A 23,292-nucleotide genomic window follows, 5' to 3' on the forward strand; every position below is an offset into this window, starting at 1 on the left:
AAAATTGTGGACCCATGTTATGAAAAGATAAATACAATACTGCAGCCTTCCCAAATTTGGTGTTTTCCTTTGCCTACACTGGAATTGTGTGCTCTGTGTTGAGGAAGACTGCAGAATGGTAACTAGTTACTGGATACACATTATTTATAAACCAACAAACTATTTAATTTTTAAAATATATCTGGAGAAATATATTCATGCTATCTATCTTAGCATTTAATAAGGTCCAGCTCTGTGTATGCTACATGTTGTTTGATGAAAGCTTTGGCCCAATCATGTCCCATACTGAGTAAAGACCTGGAGAAAATCCCAAGGATGTGATTTTAGATGTCTCAGTCTTTTTCCATGTGGACTGAAAAAAAATCTTCATACCGTAGTTAGTGGGGCAAGGCCAACAGGGAAAAGGGATCTTTTAAGCTAGTAGTTGGTATGGTTACCTACACTCTAGTCTCTACTTTCATGAGGCCTGTCTCTAGCCTTAAGATAGCATTAGAGATACATTTTGGGGCTTGAAGGATTGATCTTAGTAATTTGGACTGGAACAAGTTCTAATGGTGCAAAATTAAAAAAAGGGACCCAGCTGGGCATCATAGAAACGTTGTGTTATTGGCTTGCCTTTAAATAATTTGAATATAATGTAATTGTAATTCCTTTTCCTAAGGAATTTAAACATGGTAGATGAACTCCTTTAAGCATTTTCAGCAACACAGTCACTGTAGGGAGTCCCAGTATTGTCAGAATGTAGGACTACTCAAGATTTTTAAAACAGGAAACCTGCTCAAATTTATTGCCATCTATCCTCCAAGAGTGATTTTTGGGCCTTTAGGCAAATGCCATGATTTTGATTTTCTGATACTTCATAAAAGGTTTTCCCATTTCATCAAATTAACTTCTACTGAGTATTGATAGCTGTCTATATCTTATTCTTTATCCTTTCATTTTCTCTACTGCCCACTTGTAATAATCAATCTCCGGTGCAGACATAGAAGAACCATACATTTTTAATTTTATTTTCTTTCCAACAGATATAAGTTTACCAAAATCAGCAACAATATGCTACACAGCTGCCCTTCTCAAAGCTAGAGCTGTCTCTGACAAGTAAGTTTGGAAGAATTCCTGCCTGCTGAAATTTTACTCTGTAAATGTGGCAAAACACTTTGCATAGTTGAAGGTTATTCATCCTGGCAGGAAAACATTAGGCCTGCCATAAGTATGCAATATATTTACTACCAAGAATGGATACTGTGGGGGCAATGAATTCCATACTGTTTAATTGGAAAAAACAGCTAGCCGCTTGCTTTCTGCAAGCAAAAGAAATTTGAATACAATAAATGTAATTCTGGCAACATAGCTTTACCAGCAGAATAATAAGTGTGGTGTTGGACTGGGAAGGGGCTAAACTTTATTTGAGGCAGATAGACCAAGTGCTTACTGCATAAGAATTCCTGGCAGGCAAGTGATGGCCTTTTAACTTGTATGTAAAACATAACTATGTGCAGCTCTGTAAAGTGTCTGGCCCTCTCATATGGTTGCTGTCAAAGTACAGCACCAGACCCGAGCCAGGGTCTGATCAGAGGTGGAAGTGAGCCGATCCCAAGCAGTAGATATCCCATAATCGCCATGCTTTCTGAGTTCAGCCAAGTGGGTGGGGAGCAGGCTGCATGGGAAAGTCTGCTTTCCTTCCTGCTTTTTTCAGAGAGTTTGCTATTGTAGTGTATGTGCACTTCAAGACCTGAGTAATTTTTTTTTCTTTCATTCTTTTTGTCCTGTAGATCGCCAGTACCAACTGCAACATCTTTCCTCCCTACACAGCGACTCCAGCTTGGGAGGGCAGGGCTACGTTTGTCACAGCTTTCCCTGTGGTGGCTGCCTGCCAAGTACAGCTATGGAGTTAGCCGTGGGGTGTGAGGTGAGAAAGAGATTGCATGGTCTGGGTATTTTTCTCCCCATCTTCCACTCTCTGGGGCAGATAATATTTGCCCTCAGTATGGGTTCATGGTCAGGAATGGATGCAGCTTGGAGCAGATCTGCTACTGCTGCTGCACCAGGCTTTCAACTCAACTTGTCTCATTGGGTTGAGAAGTCCTGAAGCCATGCTAAAATGTAATTTATAAATTTATTGGGATTTTTTTTCTTACACCTTCCCATGCCCCCCTCCCAGCCCAGAGATTTTGGTCCAGATTTTAAAAGCAAACATAGAATAAATTTAGATTAGCAGGCAGACAGAAATAGAACATGGACTGCTTGAACATTCTTGATAAGTTTCAAACATGCTTTTGAGTTCTGCTGCGATTTTTAATATCTCTATAATTTAGTTGTTCAGATGTTTTTTTGACATGGAGGTTTGATAAAAGCTAAGGGAACTGGCTCAGCTGATTTCAAAGACCCCTTTAACTTAGTTCTTCCTTTTATGCTTCTTTGTGATGCCAAAATTAATCTCCATGCTTCTCTTCTCTTTGTTCTGTATAGGTTTTCTCCAGAGGCAGCTTCGAGAAGAGGTCTCAGCACAGCAGAAATGAATGCAGTGGAAGCTATTCACAGAGCAGTAGAATTTAATCCACATGTGCCAAAAGTGAGTTGTTGTGAATCTCTACTACTATTTGGTAGAAGAATCACAATGAATTTAAGTAGCAACTTAATTGCCAAATGGTGTCTCCTTCTATGAAAAAAATATCCAATACAGTCACTTACAGTAGAACAAAATTCTCTTTTGCCTCCATCTTTTGTCCTCTTTTCTTCTCATTCAAAACTTTATTTTTCAGATGTCCTTTACATTTCTTGACATGCCTTTAATCAAATATAATGCTGACAGAAATATGTACACAGCTTTTGATTATTGACATGTAGCATTAAGTTCGGAATAAAATTCAATTCATTTGGTTTTTCTTCTGAATAAATATGGGTGAGCTTGTCAGCGGAGTTTTAGATAGCTCTTAGCTTACTCATAAGATTTAAAGTGTGCAATAGAGATAAGAAAATGCAATCCCATAGTTGCTTCGTATCTGCTGGGTCACTGATCAGCTGCCATTATTGGAAGCCAAAGTCGTAATAAGCTACTTTTCAGAGAGGAATTTTGGCAAAACAAGGAGAATGTGACCAGGAAAGGATGTGACTTTATTTTAACTATCGTAGGATCAGAAATGAAATAGGGATGGACAAAATATGGCAAATAATAAGAGAATAAATTGTAGTTGGAAATCAAGTTTTATCTTAATTTCCCAAAGCATTTTGGATTTAGAGGTGTTTAGAAGACTTTCAAGATCACAAATTTCTCCATTCTCAAGATCTTGGCTCATACTGGATTCCATCCTCTCTTGGATGGTTATTGTTACAGCTAAAATGTGAACTACTTTGTTTGATAAATCTTGTGTTTGCAGTAAGAAGTAATAAAACATACATCTAATGCTTCCATGTGAGATTTGCTTGATGCTGAAGCTTTTGCATTGGACAAGCATATGTAAACTCACTTGCTTAATACATATATTGTAAATAATCTCTGTGCGATTGCATTTTTTCTTTTTCTTCTGTAATGCAACCTGCCAGGTCTGTCTTCTGTCCTTGTCACTCTGTTGCATCAGTTGTTGTTGTTAATTGCGAAGTCGTGTCCGACCCATCGCGACCCCATGGACAACATTCCTCCAGTTCTTCCTGTCCTCTACCATCTTCTGGAGTCCATTTAAGTTCACGTCTACTGCTTCAGTGACTCCATCCAGCCACCTCATTCTCTGTTGTCCCCTTCTTCTATTGCCCTCAATCTTTCCCAGCATTAGGCCCTTCTCCAGTGAGTCCTTCCTTCTCATTAGGTGGCCAAAGTATTTGAGTTTCAACTTCAGGATCTGGCCTTCTAAAGAGCAGTCAGGGTTGATCTCTTCTAGGACTGACCGGTTTGAACACCTTGCAGTCCAAGGGACTCGCAGGAGTCTTCTCCAGCACCATAGTTCAAAGGCCTCAATTCTTTTGCGCTCAGCCTTTCTTATGGTCCAACTTTCACATCCATACATTGCAACTGGGAAAACCATGGCCTTGACTATATGCACTTTTGTTGGCAGGGTGATGTCTCTGCTTTTTAGTATGCTGTCTAGATTTGCCATAGCTTTCCTCCCCAGGAGCAAGCGTCTTTTAATTTCTTGGCTGCAGTCCCCATCTGAGGTGATCTTGGNATTTCTTCCCCATCTATTTGCCAGGAATTGAGAGGGCCGGATGCCATGATTTTGGTTTTCTTAATGTTGAGTTTCAAGCCAACTTTTGCACTCTCCTTCTTCACCCGGATCAAGAGGCTCTTTAGTTCCTCTTCACTTTCTGCCATTAGAGTGGTATCATCTGCATATCTTAGGTTGTTGATATTTCTCCCGGCAATCTTAATTCCAACTTTTGATTCATCTAGCCCTGCCTTTCTCATGATGTGCTTTGCATATAAGTTAAATAGGCAGGGTGACAGAATACAGCCTTGCTGAACTCCTTTCCCAATTTTGAACCAATCAGTGTCCAGTTCTCACTGTTGCTTCTTGACCCACATATAGGTTTCTCAAGGGACAAATAAGATGGTCTGGTACTCCCATCTCTTTAAGAACTTTTTAAACTTCAGGATCTGTTTTTTGAATTTGAGTAATACTTCCTGGGTTCCTCCTCTTCTTTGAAACCTTTTATGGGACTTTCCTGCTTTAGCTATTAAGACTTTTCACAAGTGATGAATAATCCTTTTTTTCATTTCCTTGTTCTTTTAATCAGAATGTAAAACTCTATCAGGTGGATTGTCAATTCAGCTAGAATGTCAAAATATAAATTTAAAACCTCTGCTCCCTTATTCATGTTACATAAGTAAGAGTCAGAATTTCACAATGTGAGTTGTTCTGAATTTTACTTGTAAAGCTGTCCTTAAAAGGTTTCCTTGTTGTTCCTTTTATATGTCCTTATTCTTAGCTGTCTGAGAATTACTTGCATTTTCATGCTGGCCTTCATATTGCAAAAAGAAGAGGGCATATTTCTGTGCTTCATTAACACTATTTCCTTTTCCGTATTTGATCCATAATATAGTTTAAAAGAAGCCTCAAAAATGTCTTCTCACCCAGACACTCACTCATGTTATCATGATAGATTTTGTTATATTTCATCTGTGTAAACCACCTGGTATTGTAGGAATGAGTGGCATACTGTATACTGTATATATAAGCAGCAAGTACACTGAGAATAAATGTGGTGAGAAGTACCTAATATGCCATTTTTCTTTAAAGACAAAAAACAACAATGAAGGGGCCACTCTAGATGTCAATATGCAATGCACAATGCACATCAAGTTCAAACATTTGCCCTTTAATATATTCAACAATTACTATAAAATAAAAGGAAAATCAGTTTTAATAATGATTAAAACTTTGGAACTGGTTGCAATCTAGCTATCATAGAAATGTCATTATTTATTACATTATTTAGGTATAACATTGCAAATAATTATAAATTATTTATTTGTAAGTAATTAGAATAGTTACTGAGTCTGTATAACAAATCACTCCGTCACTTATTTGCTTAGTTAATCACTAAGCCCATTAGAGACAGCATAAAATATATAGACATTTTTTTGTTTTTGAATGTGTGTTTCTGAAAATGCAATCTGTGCTTTAGTCTCTGTTAATTTATGAATTTAAACCTAACTTGTAATTTGTTTTTCTATTAAATTATAGGAACTGTTATAATATAGTTGGTATTTTAAATCACCCAGAATCATTTTGGATAGTGAAATGGGTGGCATAAAAATTTAAATTTAAAAAAATAATAAAAAACCAGTCTGTCAAAATCCTGCTAAATATTTTATTTTGTTTTCTATTTATATTCATTTTTAATACTTTTCCTTTTTTCACCTATATATAGCCCTAAATTGTAATTTTATTTCAAAGGTTCAAAAAATTATCCTTTTATTTATTTGCTTTTGATAATTTTAAGTGATATTTTTATTATTTTATCATAATCAAATAAAAAGATTGTTGCATTAATAATCTGCTTAATTTGGAAGCCACTTCTGACATGTGCCTTCACAAATGCCAAATATGTTTCATTATGGCATCCTGATCTTTTTCCTAACTACAATGAACCAAAATTTTTGTGTAGCAGCGGGAGAAACCACTTTTAAGGGATGGTGCATTTCCTCCAGTTTCTCCTCCGAGAAGTGGGAGCTGGGTGAAAGTTTATTAAAGAAACACAGTTCCAAGTCTCATGTGAAGCCCAAGGAAAACAATTTTTTCAGAGACTCAGATATAAACTTAAGACACAAATTCTATGAGTTGATTTGGTTTCTGATCTGGGGTAGATTTTCTTCAAAGCAATTTATTGTAAACCGCTTAGAGTCATTTTAAACTGCAAGAATGATGGCAAATAAATTTGATAACAATAATTGAATAGTTCCTTTATTGGAATGGATATACAACAGAACATCATGTTGTACTTTTCTATATAAATTACAGGAGTTTTTAAGATGTTTCATTTAGGTTTGATTAAATTGAAGTATAATTTAAAGACCTTTGAAAGATCTGTTTAAAAACGAACACACTAATTCAATTCTCTTTTTTAATAGTAATGTTAGTAAAAGTAACAAAAAATATAAACTAATACAAAAAAGAAAAAAGAATAAAAAGTGTGGAAAACAAGAAATAGAAAAGAAAAGGAATATAGAAAGAAATGATTTCCCCTTTATAACAAGTTATGAAATTTTTAGTAACTTATAACTTTCTCTTACAACTAATGATTTCTTCTTCCCATATGCCATCTCTTACATATATATCAATTGTTAAAGCCTCATCATTATGGTCCTGGTGTCAGCTCAAGTCCATTAAGAGTCACCAGAAATAATAACATTTTAACCTTGATCAAATAAATCAACTATATATTCCTCCTTTTGCTTCTAAGAATCTTGATATTTAGTTCCTTCAAATAATGTTCTAGAATTTTATTCCTTTTTATTTTTTCTTTGTCCATTGTCACAAAAAAATTCAAAGCTTTCACAAGCTTCTTTTGTAAATCCAATGTAGGAAAATTATCCAAGTTATTCTCTTGGATTGTTATTTGTTATTTTAATGATTAAGACATCAGCTGGTTTCTTTTCTATGTCCAGTGTAACATTTTTACTTTTCGTCACTCTTGTGGTCTGTTATTTGTAAATCCACTTTCAACTCAGTCTTGATCTTTTCAGGAAAAATTTTTTCCTCTTCCATAACATCTTTTAAATGCAGTCTATCTATAGAGGCAGACACACTTAAAATTAACCTTTGGTTTTATTGTTCAAAAATATTCTTCAATATGTCAAATATTAAAATATTTTACTCCATTCTATATTAAAAAATCAAATTTAAGTGTTCTTTTGCTTTTAATTGTAATCTTTAGTTTCTTATGGTTCCCTCTAGTGTCCAACCTTTAAAGTCTATCTTGTATTGTTTTTTAAGAGAATTCAAAACATAATTTTCTCACAGTAAATATTCTTATAATTAAATCCAAAATCTTATTTCAAATTTATTTCAAATTTACCTTAGTATGTAATTTTACAAAATTAAAATTCTGATTTGCTATTTATTTCAAAATAATTTTTAAGACCTTTAAATTCTTTCACTAAGGATTAAAGGAGACTTTCCCAGTGCTGTAAAATGTATTGATCCAAAGGTTCCTTAAAAGTAATTAACAAGCAATTTCTAAAAGTGACTAAGAAAGGATGTGTGCAAACCTAGTATCTGTTGAAGGCACTAATAAAAAAGATGTCTATTTTATCTCTTAGAGCTCTAAATCCACTGGTGTCTTGTGGTATTCTCACAAGGATCAACTATGTGGAGCATTTGAGTGCGAACTCATGTCCTCTCTTTGCCCTGAGAGGAATTATAAAGAGCTGGTCTACTTGTCTGCTTTTCATTTTGCTGCTTGTAGCCAACCTAAAGCCCCATGGAAAGAGATATCAATGTACTTTATAGTAGAACTGCCTGAAAGCTCGAGCAATACAGTAATTTGGGTGATGATCAACTTGTTTTCCAAACAAATGTACTTTATACCCTGTCAAAAAATCCTCTCCGCTCGCACTTTGGCTAAGCTATTTGTGCAGCATGTCTACCGGTTGCATGGTGCTCCAGAAAGAATAATATCAGATTGTGGAGTCCAATTCATTTCACTGTTTTGGCAGTAGTTCCTAAAATTCTTGGAACCACTCAGGGGCTCAGCTCCTCCCATCATCCAACTACTAATGGTGCCTGTGAACCTACGAATGGGGTCTTGGAGCAGTACCTCAGGTGTTACATTAATTACTAACAAGACAATTGGGCAGACAAGACAATTTTGCAAACCTTCTCCCTTTTGTGGGGGTCGTCTACAATAACTCAGTACACAGCACCAGATTCACTCATTAAAGTGGCCACAAGACAGGACTTTGTATCTATCCCTGAGTTGCCTCAACCCCCCCCATCAACTGCATCTCTAAAAGAGTCAGTCACCCTACTACAGAATACCTGGCTTGTGGTGAAAAAAACTTTGGATGAAGCTAGGGAAGCATATAAAAATATGCCAATAAAAAGTCATTAAGTCAAGGACTTTATAGTGGGAGATAAGGCCTATCTATCTACCAAATTCTTAAAATCTAGACAACCATCCAAAAAATTGGGGCTGAAATATATTGGTCCTTTCCCCATAAAAACCATTATTAACCCAGTGACCATAGAACTTGAGCTGCCAATAAAATTCAGATCGTACACCCAGTGTTTCATTGCAATCTTTTGAAACCAGAGATCAGGTCTTCCCTACACACTAAGTCTCAACCACCCCCTTATCCAATTATGATTGAGGGAGAGCAACACTTTGAAGTCAAGAACAGTTTGGATTCCCGTATACATCGAGGAAAACCCAGTACTTAATAGCATGGAAAGACTTCCCTCCCTCGGAGACTGAATGGGTTGATTCCCAACATATTAAAGCCTCTAGACTGCTTAAAAAATTCCATGTACAGTACTGAGATAAACCTTATTGAACTATCTGCTAATTAGAGACTTTCTGTTTTTCTGTTCCTCCCCTCTTTTTTTATTCCTTTCTAGGACTAACATCTTTATCAAGGGGGGGCAGAATGTCAGGTCTGCCAGGCTCGGCTTGGTGCCTCATTGGCATCCTGCCATCAAAGGCTAGAAATGGGAGGAGGATAGATAGACAATAAAGCTGTGTGTGTACGTGATAGGAAACAGGGAGGGGGGAATAACAGGTGATAAAGATCAGAGAAGCTCGGAATCAGTTTGTACCAGCATCCAAGGCCAGGTGCCATGAAAAAGAATGTGGATTACCTCAAAACATCTCAGCATTCTCAAAACACTTCGGCAAGTTTCAATTGGCTGAAGACAGACTGGTCATGGGGGAAGGGCTGGTATGAGGGGAAACCTTTCTGTATCTTTTGAGCGCAGGAAACCCAGACCTAGTCTGACTTTACTGCAGCTTTTTAGTAAAAGAAACTTTCACTTCAACCAAATGGAGTCGATGGTCTTTCTTTCCTAAGGGATCAGATTGGGGCAGGTCTGCTGTATGCATAATTTTACCCTGGCCTATATTCTGTAGAAAACTATTAACCCAATGTATGTTCTTGCAATGTCTTATATATACTTATTTCACACACTCAATTTATACACTCAGTACAAAAGGTTTTTTTGATAATGCTATGGATTTAAAAAATAACCTTTTTTGTATCTTTTTAAGGAGAGAGATGTTTATTATTTTCTGCTATCTGCAAAGAACTGAAGAACATGGCACTTGCCATTTGCTGGTATATTTTAGTATTTATGATACATAAGCAATTTATTATCAAAGCAATGGGTGATAATATAGATTTAATAAAACTTTTGCAGCTTTTGAGAAAGTTGCAGTGCCAGGTGGGCTGTAGTATAATGATCTTTCCTTTTTGTGCCTGTGTTATGACTGTATGCTTGCTGTTTTTCTGTTGTAGTATCTCCTAGAAATGAAAAGCTTAATATTACCTCCTGAACATATTTTAAAGCGAGGCGACAGTGAAGCGATTGCTTATGCTTTCTTTCACCTTCAGCACTGGAAAAGAGTCGAGGGGGCTCTGAATCTCTTACATTGTACGTGGGAAGGCAGTAAGTAATTCACTTTCTTAAAGCATGTGGCAGGAAGTGAATGCCAAATGCTTTTAGATATTTTTCTTTGCAAAGAAGCACCTAAGATAAAAGCCTTTTCTGCTCAGTTCAAAGTACTATTTAATCATACAATGACTGTGTCATGGTTCCCGACAGATGAAACTCTTCAAAGAACTCCGAGGCATTGTTTACCTTAAAGAATCATTATTCGAGAAGCATAGCATCAGCACTTACATAGCCAAAGCCAAAATCTGAATTTTCCTCCCCTGAGCACATAGTCTCAAAGCACAATTTCCTCCGCTAATTTACAGTCATAAATCACATTCTCCAATTAGTTTGAAATGCAGACTTTTCATCCAGTTCTCCAACCCGCCAATTCTTATCATCTCTTATTTCAAAAACCTTGGTTCTCACACTAATTACAGTATTGTTATGTCTAACTAAACTCCCATGCACATTTCTCCTCCCCCCCCAGTATTATCTAATTCTAACTCTAATTCTAAGAGTAAAACATAAGAAGGAAAATGGTTGCATCTCCATATGTTGTCAAAGCAAAAACATCCGATGTTAGCAGCATTGACAGACTAAGCATGTTTTAGTTGAAACTGTAATAGGTAATTTATATACAGGTATGCCTGAGAGAAGCATCATAAGTTCACACCCAATTTTATGACCTTTTTTGATGAAGTTCTTAAGCAAATAACTGCAGTTGTTAAGTGAGAAATCACATGACTGCAATTTGTGGCCTTCCCTGTTGGTTTTCCCATTGATTTCACTTGTTAGAAGCCATTGGGGAAGGTTACACATAGTGATCACATGACTGTGCAACACTGTGATCGTCATAAATGCACAATGGTTGCCAAAGTGCCCCAATCACGGTCACGTGACATCAGGGACACTGACAGTCATAAGTGCAAGAGCTAGTCATAAATCACTTTTTCAGTATAGTCATAACTTGGGTGACCAAATGAATGGTTGTAAGTTGACAACCTGTATATAATATAAGATTTATATCATTTGGACAATAGAAGAATATTGTTAGTAAGTTAGAAGATTTTCCTTAAGTTTACTAAATTAAATTGGAGCAGATCTCCAAATCAAGGCAGATGCAAATTTCCGGCCTAAATGCCTATTTTGCAGAATAATGGCAGACCCACAAATGGTCAACACTCTTAAGAAATATAATGGTGCAGTTTGGTGCCAGACACCAGAATGCTGATTGGAGCTGCTCAGTTAGTAGCAGCATTTGACCAACTTTGAGCTTTAAGTTTAAAGCTTTGAACTTCAAGTAAACAGCATCATGCTTGGATAGTACTTGGATGAAAGACTTCCAGAGTTCACCAAGCCTGTAGAGCAGATCGTGGAATGCACACTTTCATAGCATTCCTGTTTCTAAATGGTTATTCAAAATACACAGCAATGCAAAAGTAGCACCTCTCTGAAATTACTTTAAATTTGCTATGGTTTTTCTAGGATTGGGAGGGATTAAACCTTGAATTTTGAATAAAATCTTGAATAAAACCTTGAATAAAATCTTGAATGTTCAAGATGGCGGCAACAGAGAAAGCATGGTTACATCACGGGGAGAAAGTTGCTATTAAACTAAGACAAAATGGTAGGAGGAGAGGTGGAGAGGGAAAAATAAGTCATAGAAAGAGAAAAAAAGACTGGAGAAGGGAAAAGGAGAGGAAAGATTGGAGAAATTAGGTGGAAAACACCAACAAAGGAAGTGGCCTGCAGCAAACTTGCCTGCTGAGAGAAGCCCAGCTGCACTCAAGAGGCCTACCTAAGAAACCAGAGGCCCATTGAGCAGAGAGGCGAAATGACTGCAGGCAGCAAAATGAACCAGTGGAGAACAAAGAGGCAAGCTGGTGAGTGATTGGGGCCAGCTGCAGAACTGAGAGGAGAGTCAGCTGTGGGGCAGAGAGGAGACCTGACTGAGGGGAGCACAATGACTGGCAGAAAACAAAAAGGTGGGCTGGTGAGATAGCAGAACAGGGAAGAGAGCCAGCTGCAGAGAGGAGAGGAGAGCCTACTGTGGTCAGTGACCTGCCCCAGTGGAGGACTTGTGGGGGACTTGATCAACATTCCCTCTCCAGTGAGATCAGCAGTCCCCCCACCTCCTGCTAGCCGGGCAGACCTTTCCAGCAGCCTGTCTGGAGGAGGACAGAGGGCCTGGAGCAACCTATCCAACAAAGGCTGAGAGAAATTGGTGGTGGCAGAATCAGTGGAGGGGAGAAACACAGCAGTAGAATTGGTGGAGAGGAGATAGCAGCAGCAGAGACGGGCAGCACAACAGATCTGTAAAGCTGAGTGGCAGGCTGAGAGAGCTGACCAGAGCAGAGACGAGGCTGAAAAGACTTGAGCACAGAAAGACAGAACAGAGCTGGCAAAGAAAAACGATAAGAGGCTGGAGCAGCAAACGATGGAAGTGAAGGCAACATTTAAGCTTGAGGTCCCAATAGGAAGGGAGGGAAGACCCTGATAGAGAATAAAAATAAATACAGGCCAGAAAATAAAAGATAAATAAATAGGCAAATAATAAGGACAAGAGTGGAACATTAGAAATCAAGGAAGAATAAGATTAATAAAGAGGCAAATCTTAACAAGGCAAATCTTAAATAATAAGGTAGGGAGAAATTGGAATTCAAAAACTTTAAAAAAATATAAGGAGGAAAAAGATAAATAAAACTAACATAATAGTAAGCAAGTTAAATAAATAAGGTAGAAAAACAAGCACAAAAAAGGCAGAAAAAGGGATGGAAAAAAATAGGCATAATTACCTAGAACAGAGAAGGTAGAAACATGGTTAAAAGCAAAGCACATCCACCAATCAAAAAAGAGGGATTTTCAAACAACAAACTCATGGAATAGGTAACTGATACTATTGTGGTATGCAATACATGTTCCATGTATGTACTTATGCCCAAAGAACACCCAAATTATACATGTATAAAATGTAAACTATGTGGACTACTAGAGGAAAAAGTAAGGAATCTAGACGCAACTCTAGCCAAACTCTAACCTATGCAAGAAAGCTATTTCCAAATCAAACCAAATAATGAACAAATAACTCCCAGAGTATTTGACCCTGCTGATAAACCTTTGAAGGAAGAGAAATGGATGTATGTTACACATAGAAGGAAACACAATAATCAAAGAAAGAAGCGGCATACATCTAACAAACCCCTACTGCCCAATCTAATCCAACCAGAAGGAGCCCCATTAAAACTGAGCAATCAATTTCTCCCCCTAGATGAAAATACGCAGACCCACAACCTCCCCCTCAAAGAAAACATGCAGACACCTAGAAAAGAAACATCACCAAATATCCCTAAAAAGTCACATCAACAAACACATCTGACATAAATAGAAAAGCACCCAGACTGCAACCCCAAAAAAGGAGTGATGGTGATAGGAGATTCTATTCTCAAAGATACAGAACCAGCCATCTGCAGACCAGAAATAAAATCTAGGGAAGTATGTTGTCTCCCTGGAGCAAAAATCAAAGATGTGGCTGAGAACTTAACCAAAATAATTAGGCCCACAGATTACTACCCTTTCCTCCTCCTTCACATTGGGACTGTGAATGACACAACAAAGAATTTGAGTACAATATTGAGAGATTATAAGCAACTAGGCCAGGGGTAGGCAACCTCGGCTCTTTTATGACTCATGGACTTCAACTCCCAGAATTCCTGAGTCAGCATAGCTGACTCAGGAATTCTGGGAGTTGAAGTCCATGAGTCATAAAAGAGCCGAGGTTGCCTACCCCTGAACTAGGCAATAGGTTAAGGAGCTAGGAGCATAAGTAGTGTTCTCATCAGTACTCCCAACAAAAGGTCAACACCCATTGATGGAAAAAAGAATTATAGAAATAAACTGCTGGCTAAAGGGTTGGTGTCACCCAAAAAACGTTGGTTTCCTGGACCATGGACTGCATTACCTACGTGAAGGACTCTTGCAAGGGATGGGCTGCACCTCAAAAAACAGGGAAAATGTATTCTGAAAAAGACTGGCCCAACTCATCAGAAGGGCTTTAAACTAAAATTGATGGGGAAGGGTGACTAATCTTTAGAATTTCTAGAACACAAAACCAATCATAAATCCCAAGAAAACAGATCAATGAGGTAGGGAGTGATGAGAAAAAAAGAAAAACTCAGACAATTAGGAGATGCAGAAAACATATCCACGAACAGGCTTAAAAGTCTTAAATGCTTATAAAAAAGCACTCAAAGCATGGGGAACAAACAGGGTGCACTAAAAGCAATAGCACACGAGGATAGGTATGACATAGTTGCCATTACAGAAACCTGGTGGAATGAAACCTATGACTGGAATGTACGAATGGAGGATACAAATTGTTCAACAGAAACAGATCAAAAGAGGAAGTGGAGTTGCACTATATGTAAGAGAACACTACAGTGAGGGAAAAAATATTTGATCCCGTGCTGATTTTGTATGTTTGCCCACTGACAAAAGAAATGATCAATCTATAATTTTAATGGTAGGTTTATTTTAACAGTGAGAGACAGAAAAACAACAAAACAAATCCAGAAAAATGCATTTCAAAAAAGTTATAAATTGATTTGCATTTTAATGAGTGAAATAAGTATTTGATCCCCTATCAATCAGCAAGATTTCTGGCTCCCAGATGTCTTTTATACAGGTAACGGGCTGAGATTAGGAGCACTCTCTTAAAGGGAGTGCTCCTAATCTCAGCCTGTTACCTGTATAAAAGACACCTGTCCACAGAAGCAATCAATCAGATTCCTCCACCATGCCAAGATCAAAGGGCTGACCAAGGATGTTAGGGACAAGATTGTAGACATACATAAGGCTGGAATGGGCTACAAGACTATCGCCAAGCAGTTTGGTGAGAAGGTGACAACAGTTGGTGCGATTATTTGCAAATTAAGAAACACAAAATAACTGTCAATCTCCCTCAAGCTGGATTCCATGCAAGATCTCACCTCGTAGAGTTTCAATGATCATAAGAACAGTGAGGAATCAGCCCAGAACTACACGGGAGGATCTTGTCAATGATCTCAAGGCAGCTGGGACCATAGTCACCAAGAAAACAGTTGGTAACATATTACACCGTGAAGGACTGAAATCCTGCAGTGTCCGCAAGATCCCCCTGCTCAAGAAAGCACATGTACAGGCCCATCTGAAATTTGCCAGTGAACATCTGAATGATTCAGAGGAGAACTGGGTGAAAGTGTTGTGGTCAGATGAGATCAAAATCGAGCTTTTTGGCATCAACTCAACTCGCCGTGTTTGGAGGAGGAGGAATGCTGCCTATGACCCCTAGTACACCATCTCCACTGTCAAACATGGAGGTGGAAACATTATGCTTTGGGGGTGTTTTTCTGCTAAGGGGACAGGACAACTTCACCGCATCAAAGGGACGATGGACGGGGTCATGTACTATCAAATCTTGGGTGAGAACCTTCCCTCATCCAGGGCATTGAAAATGGGTCGTGGATGGGTATTCCAGCATGACAGTGACCCAAAACACATGGCCAAGGCAACAAAGGAGTGGCTCAAGAAGAAGCACATTAAGGTCCTGGAGTGGCCTAACCAGTCTACAGACCTTAATCCCATAGAAAATCTGTGGAGCTGCCAAACGTCAGCCTCGAAACCTTAATGACTTGGAAAGGATCTGCAAAGAGGAGTGGGATTTTATTCCACTCCTGAGAGATGTGACTGCCAACAAGGTTTTTGCCACCAAGCACTAAGTTATGTTTTGCAAAGAGGTCAAATACTTATTTCACTCATTAAAATCAATTTATAACTTTTTTTGAAATGTGTTTTTCTGGATTTTTTTGTTGTTATTCTGTCTCTCACTGTTAAAATAAACCTACCTTTAAAATTATAGAGTGATCATTTCTTTGTCAGTGGCCAAATGTACAAAATCAGCAGAGGATCAAATAATTTTTCCCTCACTGTACATATCTACAGAAATGCACATGATCAAAGATAAAACCCTTCCAGAATGTATATGGGTCAATATAAAAGGAAAAAAGTGACATTGCCATAAGTGTATATTACAGGCCACCCAACCAATCAGAAGAAATAGATGAACTCTTTGCCAACCAGTTAACAAATGTATGTAGAAAGATACCACAGTACTATTGGGAGACTTCAACTACCCAGATATCAACTGGGAGACAAACTCTGCAGCGAGTGGGATGTCAAACAGATTCCTAACCAACATAGCCAACAGCTTTGTCATCAAAAAGGTAGAGGAGGGAAGTAGACGTAAACCTATACTGGACCTAATTCTTACTAATAGAGAAGAAGTGATAGAAGGAGTTGAAGTTGCTGGAACCTTGGGTGAAAGTGACCACATCATATTAGAATTCAATAAAATGCAAACAAGCAATAGAAAATAATCCAACCAGTTTCTTAAATTTTAAAAGAGCTGATTTTAACAATCTCAGAGAGAACCTAGGAAAGATTCCATGGATGAAAATCCTAAAGGGGAAAACAACTCAAGAAGCATGGGAAACTCTGAAAAATGTGATCATAAAAGCCCAGACCAGCATAATACCACTGAAAAAGAAATTCAAGAAGAAACCAGCATGGTTCCACAAAGATCTCTCTGACAAACTGAAAGACAAAAAGGACAAGTACAAAAAATGGAAAGAGGGACACCTAACTAAGGCTGATTATCAGCAGACAGCCAGAACAGGGAAAGATGAAGTCAGGAAAGTAAAGGCTCAGAATGAACAAAAACTTGCAACAGAAGTCAAGCACAATTAAAAAAAGTTTCAACACATTAATAACAAGAAAAAAGTCAAGGAAACAGTAGGTCCACTAAAGATGGCAAGGAAGTAACAAGGAATAGGGAGAAAGCAGATCTGCTTAAATCATTCTTTGCATCAGTCTTCACACAAAAAGAAATTATAGCCCAACATACCAAAAAACTACTGTAAAAGACAAACTAGAAATAAAAATTAAAATAAGCAAGAAAATGGTAAGAGAACACCTCTCTGACCTTGACTAATATAAATCACTGAGACCTGACAGATTACACCCCAGAGTTCTGAAGGAGCTGGCAGATGTTATCTCTGAACCATTGTACCATATCTTTCAAAAATCCTGGAACACCAGGGAAGTACCTGAAGATTGGAAAAGGGGTGATGTGGTTCCCATCTTCAAGAAAGGGGGAAAAAACCACTGAGGAAACTACAGACCAATCAGTCTGACATCAATACCTGGAAAGATCCTGGAAAAGATAACTAGAAGCCAAGTTATAGCTAGTAGCCAGCATGTGTTTGTTAAAAACAGATCATGCCCAATCAATCTTATTTCATTCTCTGATGAAGTGACTGAACTAGTAGACCAGTAAAATGCTGTAAACATAGTATACTTAGATTTCAGTAAGGCATTTGACAAAGTAGACCACAACCTACTTCTTGGTAAACTAGAAAAATGTGGAATTGACAACATCACCACGAGATGGATTTATAGCTGGCTGACAAACTGTACTCAACGAGTAGTCCTCCACTGTACTACATCCACACGGAGAGAAGCAGTGGGATACCACAAAGCTCCATCTTAAGCCCAGTACTCTTCCATATCTTCATAAATGACTTAGATGAGGGAATAGAAAGGGAACTCATCAAATTTGCAAATGACACTAAACTGGCAGGAATAGCCAACACCCCAGAATACAAGCTCAGGATCCAAAATGATCTTGACAAACTGGAACAATGGGCCAACCAAATTAATTTTAATGAGGAGACAAGCAAAGTTTTACATTTAGGCAGGAAAAATCAAAGGTATAAGTACAGATTAGGCAAGACCTGGCTCAAAAGCAGTAACTGTGAGAGGGACCTTGTATTTCTTGTGGATGATCACTTGACTATGAGCCAGTAGTTTGCAGCAGCAGCCAAAAAAGCTAATACAATCCTGGATTGTATAAACAGAGACATAGAATCAAGATCACGTGAAGTATTATTACCGCTTTATAAAACCCTAGTAAGACCACACCTGGAATACTGCAGCCAATTTTGGTCACCTTATCACAAAAAAGATGTTGAGACTTTGGAAAAAGTTCAGAGAAGAGCAACTAAGATGATCAAAGGTCTGGAGACTAAAACATATGAAGAACGGCTGCAGGACTTGGTTTTGGCTAAAGAAAAGAAGAAATAGGGGTGGCATGATAGCAGTATTCAGTATTTGAGGGGCTGCCACAAAGAAGAGGGGGTCACGTTATTCTCCAAAACACCAGAGGACAGGGCAAGAAACAATTGTTGGAAACTAACCAAAGAGAGAAGCAACCTGGAATTAAGGAGAAACTTCCTAACAGTGAGGACAATTAACCAGTGAACAGCTTGCCTTCAGAAATTGTGGGCTGGAGGTTTTATTGAAGAGGCTAGACAGTCACTTATCTGAAATGGTATAGGTTCTCCTGCTTGAGCAGGGGGCTGGACTAGAGAAGACCTCCAAGGTCCCTTCCAGATCTATTCTGTTCTGTTCTGTTCTATACCAGAAGCACTCCACAGCCCTAATACAATTGCAATATTGCTCTAATGTTTTGTATCTAATAGGCATATTATACTGGAAGATGTATAATAGCAATTATCTATGGTTACATATTATTTACAACATATTTTCCTGTAGTACTTATGGCTTCCACTCTTGTCTGCACGCATCTGTTTCTAGTAGCTTTCAATTTCTTGCACTTTCCAGTTTTCCAATTTAAAGTTAATGTGTTTGTTGTTTTTAAAGAGAAAGCTCCTGTACTGCAGAATAAAGCTTTATCTCTAGAATTCCTTGGAACTCACACCCAAGAAATAAGACTGCTGGGTACAGCTCATTCATTTTGATATACATCTAGAAAAAAGTTAAGTGTTTGAAGGGTGTAGATGAGATAGTGGATTACACTGTATCATTTCTTTTTGATGCAAGTATATACTGTAGGTGTTATATGGATGCATATGTTTTGGAGCTCAGTTCACATTTCTGTCCTGTTAAATAAATGATTTTTTGCTTTTAACTACTTTGGCTTCTGAGAAAGGTGTTTTATAACTGGATATGCTAACTTTGGTAACTGTTTTATAAAAGAGAGACACAACTCCTGTCAATAATTTTGTGAGAACATCCACAAAATCTTCTTAGAATCCAAACAACCCTACCACCACTAAAAGACTAGAGGGTATATATGTTAAATCCATTGTAATTAATGAGATTTACTTTTCAATAGACATGTTTAAGATATTTTGATGATCCTCCTTTGCCATATTATTTATAGATGTTATTTCCTTCTAAAGGCAGGAAAATCAAATTCTTAAACATACCATATATTGATTCAATTTATTTGTATAGGAATATGCTTTGTGGCACATTATGGATAAACAAATGGAAACTATATTAACAGTTCAGAACAAGGTGGGCTATATGCAACTTCAAAGAGAAGTTCAAAAGTTCACTGGATTTCACTGCATTGAACTCTACCTAACTAAAAGATATAGTGGACTTAACACCCGTAATTTCAATCAAGCACAGACCTATCGTTAGTCATACTGAATAGGGATTATGGGAATTGAAAGGCCACACATCTAGAATCCATTAAATTGTAGAAAGTTACTCTGCAGTCTTCAAAACTTGTTTTCTTTTTCTTTAGCTTTCAGAATGATCCCTTATCCTTTGGAAAAAGGGCACCTTTTTTATCCTTATCCCATTTGTACCGAAACAGCAGATAGAGAACTTCTTCCATGTAAGTTTGAATCTTTTCTGGTTTTATCTTTAAGTAAGCAAGATTAAACAATTTGTCTATCAATTGGCTCATAAGCAAGGAACGTTTCTGCTGTATAACTTTATCCAGTTGTCTCAAAGGTGCTTTTTCAAGAGGCAACTAGACTTTCTTGTTTTTCTTTGAAGATGTTTCGCTTCTCATCCAAGAACCTTCTTGGATGAGAAGTGAAACATCTTCAAAGTAAAAGAAGAAAGTCTAGTTGCCTCTTGAAAAAGCACCTTTGAGACAACCATGACCTGGAGGACTGAGAATCGCCATAGACAAGTTTATCCAATTATTCTCAGAATGGAATAAAAGGCTTATCCATATTTGGTTTTGCACAGAGGTCTGTCACTGCATGAGATGTAGCAACCAGGTTTGAGTTGGATTACAAGCCCATTATTACATTTTTGTCAGTACACTACTCTCAGATTGAAAGTTGTAAAATAAACTCACTACATTTAACAGTTAATTCCTTTGCTAACCTGGAATTAAAATCTGATACAACTGTTTTTACTGGGATTGGGAAAGAAAAATGTTGGTTCCTGAAGCTAATTCAGTTTGTGCTATACCTAAGACTTTGAAGATCCCCAATTACTTCTTTCATTAAAAAGCTGTGATTGTGCATATTGTGAAGGAGGCAACTGAATTTATTTTGATGTGTTCATGATTTGGCTTGCAAGCCTTTCATCAAGAATACTCAATGTAACAAAAGAAAGAGATCCCAGCTTGAAATTATCTTCACTGAACAGAAATTCAATGAAGTATGTGTACATGTATTGTTTTGTTAAACAAGCAAAAATAACATTGGTGAAAGGATACACATATCAAACTTGGTATTATATAAATATTAATAAAACATACAAATTAATAATTAGCAAAAACTGGATTAAGTATAGTCTGATAACAATTTAATTGATATTTTTTTAAAAAGAGATAAGGATAACTGAATAATTTGATCAGTTGTTATTTTGTTCTTGAGATTAAGTCTAAGGCCCCTTCTACTTTTCATACTTAGGTGTTGTATTATTTTATTAACTCTGTTAATGCATTTGTTAGTTTAATAAAAAAAGTTATTTAATTATTAACAGCATAAAACCAAGTACAGTATAAAATTAATTGCAGGAATCATGGAGATTTATAATAAAAATAATTTTAGGAAATTTAACCAGATTGGTTGAAAATCTGTAACTTTGTTTAAAACGGTGTTTTACTTGTATTTTTTTTCTTTATTAACGTCTTGGCAGCATTTCATGAAGTCTCTGTTTACCCCAAGAAAGAGCTTCCATTCTTTATTCTGTTCACTGCTGGACTATGTTCTTTCACAGCTATGTTGGCTCTTCTGACACATCAGTTCCCAGAACTAATGGGAGTTTTTGCAAAAGCAGTGAGTAGCATGTTTTCTTGTTTGCTTATTTTGGGATGGTTTAAGGGGAGGGGTGAGTAAATGAATGAAATGGGATAACAGGTTTTTTTAATCAGCAAGCACAACAGTTGCTGTTGTTTTTTTGCCATATGGCAACTATCCTTTACAAATCATTATTTGTCACTGTATTTTAGAAATGAGTTGGAGGAATGTGATTTACTAATCTGTTGCCAGGGCTCTTCCAATATGAGAACATATCATTTCAAATGAAATGAGTAAAATATATGGTTAATTCAAAGAAACATGCCACTTTTTAAATGTGTTATGATAGGAGCACTTAAATTGTTATATTCACATATGGGCAGAATAGTTGAGAACACATAAAATATTATTAATGTTTACAACCAGCATCATGTCAATAGTTAATGTTAGATTTTTATTTCTTGCATTTAATTTTGATATTGAGACCAAACTCCTTAACAAGTCTGGGCAGCTTACAATTAAAAAAAGAAAAAAAACCATCTGTGAACATATATGAGATCATATATAATAGAATCAGGAGATGAAATGCTACAACACAGTAACGAAATAGAAGTCAGATAAAATGCAAACTAAGTTACTGTTGCTGAATAGCCAGTTTCAATGGAGATAAACAAATCCAGACTTACCACCTAAGCAAGGGAATTCCAGGAGTATATATTTTGTCCTGCTCTTGCTACTCTTTCATTCCCTTTTTAGTGATAAATGATCAGTTAAAAAAAGGAGGGGGAAGGCTGATATACTTTTATATCCTACTGCAGCCCTATCAGTATATTGCTCTTATGATCTGACTAAAGACTGTTTTTTTTATTTGTTCTATTTCTGGCTGGCTTATCCCCAAAATTTCATTTTGATGTATGCCGATTGGTGTACATTCAAAGTGACAAAGTTGTTGTTGTTATAGCCTTGAGAATCCCTATGAAACTATTCTTTATATTGTAAAAATGCTGTCACTGCCTTTGGACACCAGCCTTTCCTATCCTCGTGCCCTTTAGAAGTAAGGAAATTCCAGAGTTAAGAATTCTGAAAGTTGACTGAAGGGCACCATAAGAGAGATGAGAGGCCAATAGGTTCACGAGGTGAAAACCAGAACAAAATTCTTGGAAAAAACAGACCATGATTGAGATGAGGATGATCTGTTTAATGAGGATAGGAACATTGGGAGAAAATTTAATGGTATAATTAAGCAAGAGCCCCATGATTAAAACAGTCATCGGAGAAGGCCAACAAAGAGTACTGGAAAACCTAGTCATAATAGAAAAGAGATCCTCAGTGAGTTGAGGAAGAGGGCTTAAATCATACATCAAAATATATCTGAACTATAAATGATTTCCTTTGTAGCATGCTATCAATAGAAATGTCAACAGGACAAAGTTTCGTTCTGCAGATTAAATAAACTTTATATTAATATATTGATTCAAATGTATCTACTAAATATATTAAAATTATTTCAAATGAAAATGTGTTATTCCAAGCTAGGTTGAGTGGTACAGATCAGATAATCATAACTCATAACCATAATTTTCTTGCAGTTTCTTAGTACTCTCTTTGCTCCCTTGAACTTTGTGATGGAAAAAGTGGAAAGCATCCTGCCCTCCAGTCTCTGGCATCAGCTAACAAGGATCTAAAGGAAAACAGTTCTCAATGACTGCCATATTTTCTGTGCCAACTTCCTGTTGACTACCAGAAAGCATGATTTCTTTTTTAAAAGAGAGCCCACGTTAAGCTCCTCATAAATTGTCTGTTACCATAATTTTTGTTGTACAAAATACATTGATGTTTGATTCTATTTTGCTTCCAAAAAACAAAAACTAAAAAAATAAACTTTTGTGTATGGCAACCGTTTGATCTTGTTTTAATTCTCTTCCAGCTTCCATGAGGAATTGAGTGTCATGATTGATTAAGTAGGGGAATACAAAGCACCTCCTCCCAGGTTATATTCCAGAAGAGTGAGGAAACTAAGGACAGATTTAGAGGGTGAGGTGAAAGGATGTAACTAAGGAGAGCTGGGAGTTTAGGAAGACCTCTGTCAGAGGGAGAGT

At 37.1% G+C, this 23,292-nt stretch overlaps 1 protein-coding gene across 1 annotated transcript in view; it reads left to right on the plus strand.

The window, feature by feature from the left end:
• The window catches only part of ST7 (suppression of tumorigenicity 7), a 57,500-nt gene extending 34,418 nt beyond the window's left edge, over nt 1–23,082 (plus strand). The window contains exons 9-14 of the mRNA XM_015813554.2: nt 1,026–1,098; nt 2,470–2,572; nt 9,947–10,097; nt 19,735–19,827; nt 21,093–21,232; nt 22,783–23,082. Of these exons, the coding sequence (XP_015669040.1) occupies nt 1,026–1,098; nt 2,470–2,572; nt 9,947–10,097; nt 19,735–19,827; nt 21,093–21,232; nt 22,783–22,878 (656 nt within the window). The 3' untranslated portion in view covers nt 22,879–23,082. The remainder of the gene's footprint in view (nt 1–1,025; nt 1,099–2,469; nt 2,573–9,946; nt 10,098–19,734; nt 19,828–21,092; nt 21,233–22,782) is intronic.
• The last annotated feature ends 210 nt before the right edge of the window (nt 23,083–23,292 follow it).

This window comes from Protobothrops mucrosquamatus, unplaced genomic scaffold (genome assembly GCF_001527695.2).
Source record: "Protobothrops mucrosquamatus isolate PMUCROS unplaced genomic scaffold, P.Mucros_1.0 scaffold167, whole genome shotgun sequence".
Taxonomy (NCBI): Eukaryota; Metazoa; Chordata; class Lepidosauria; order Squamata; family Viperidae; genus Protobothrops; species Protobothrops mucrosquamatus.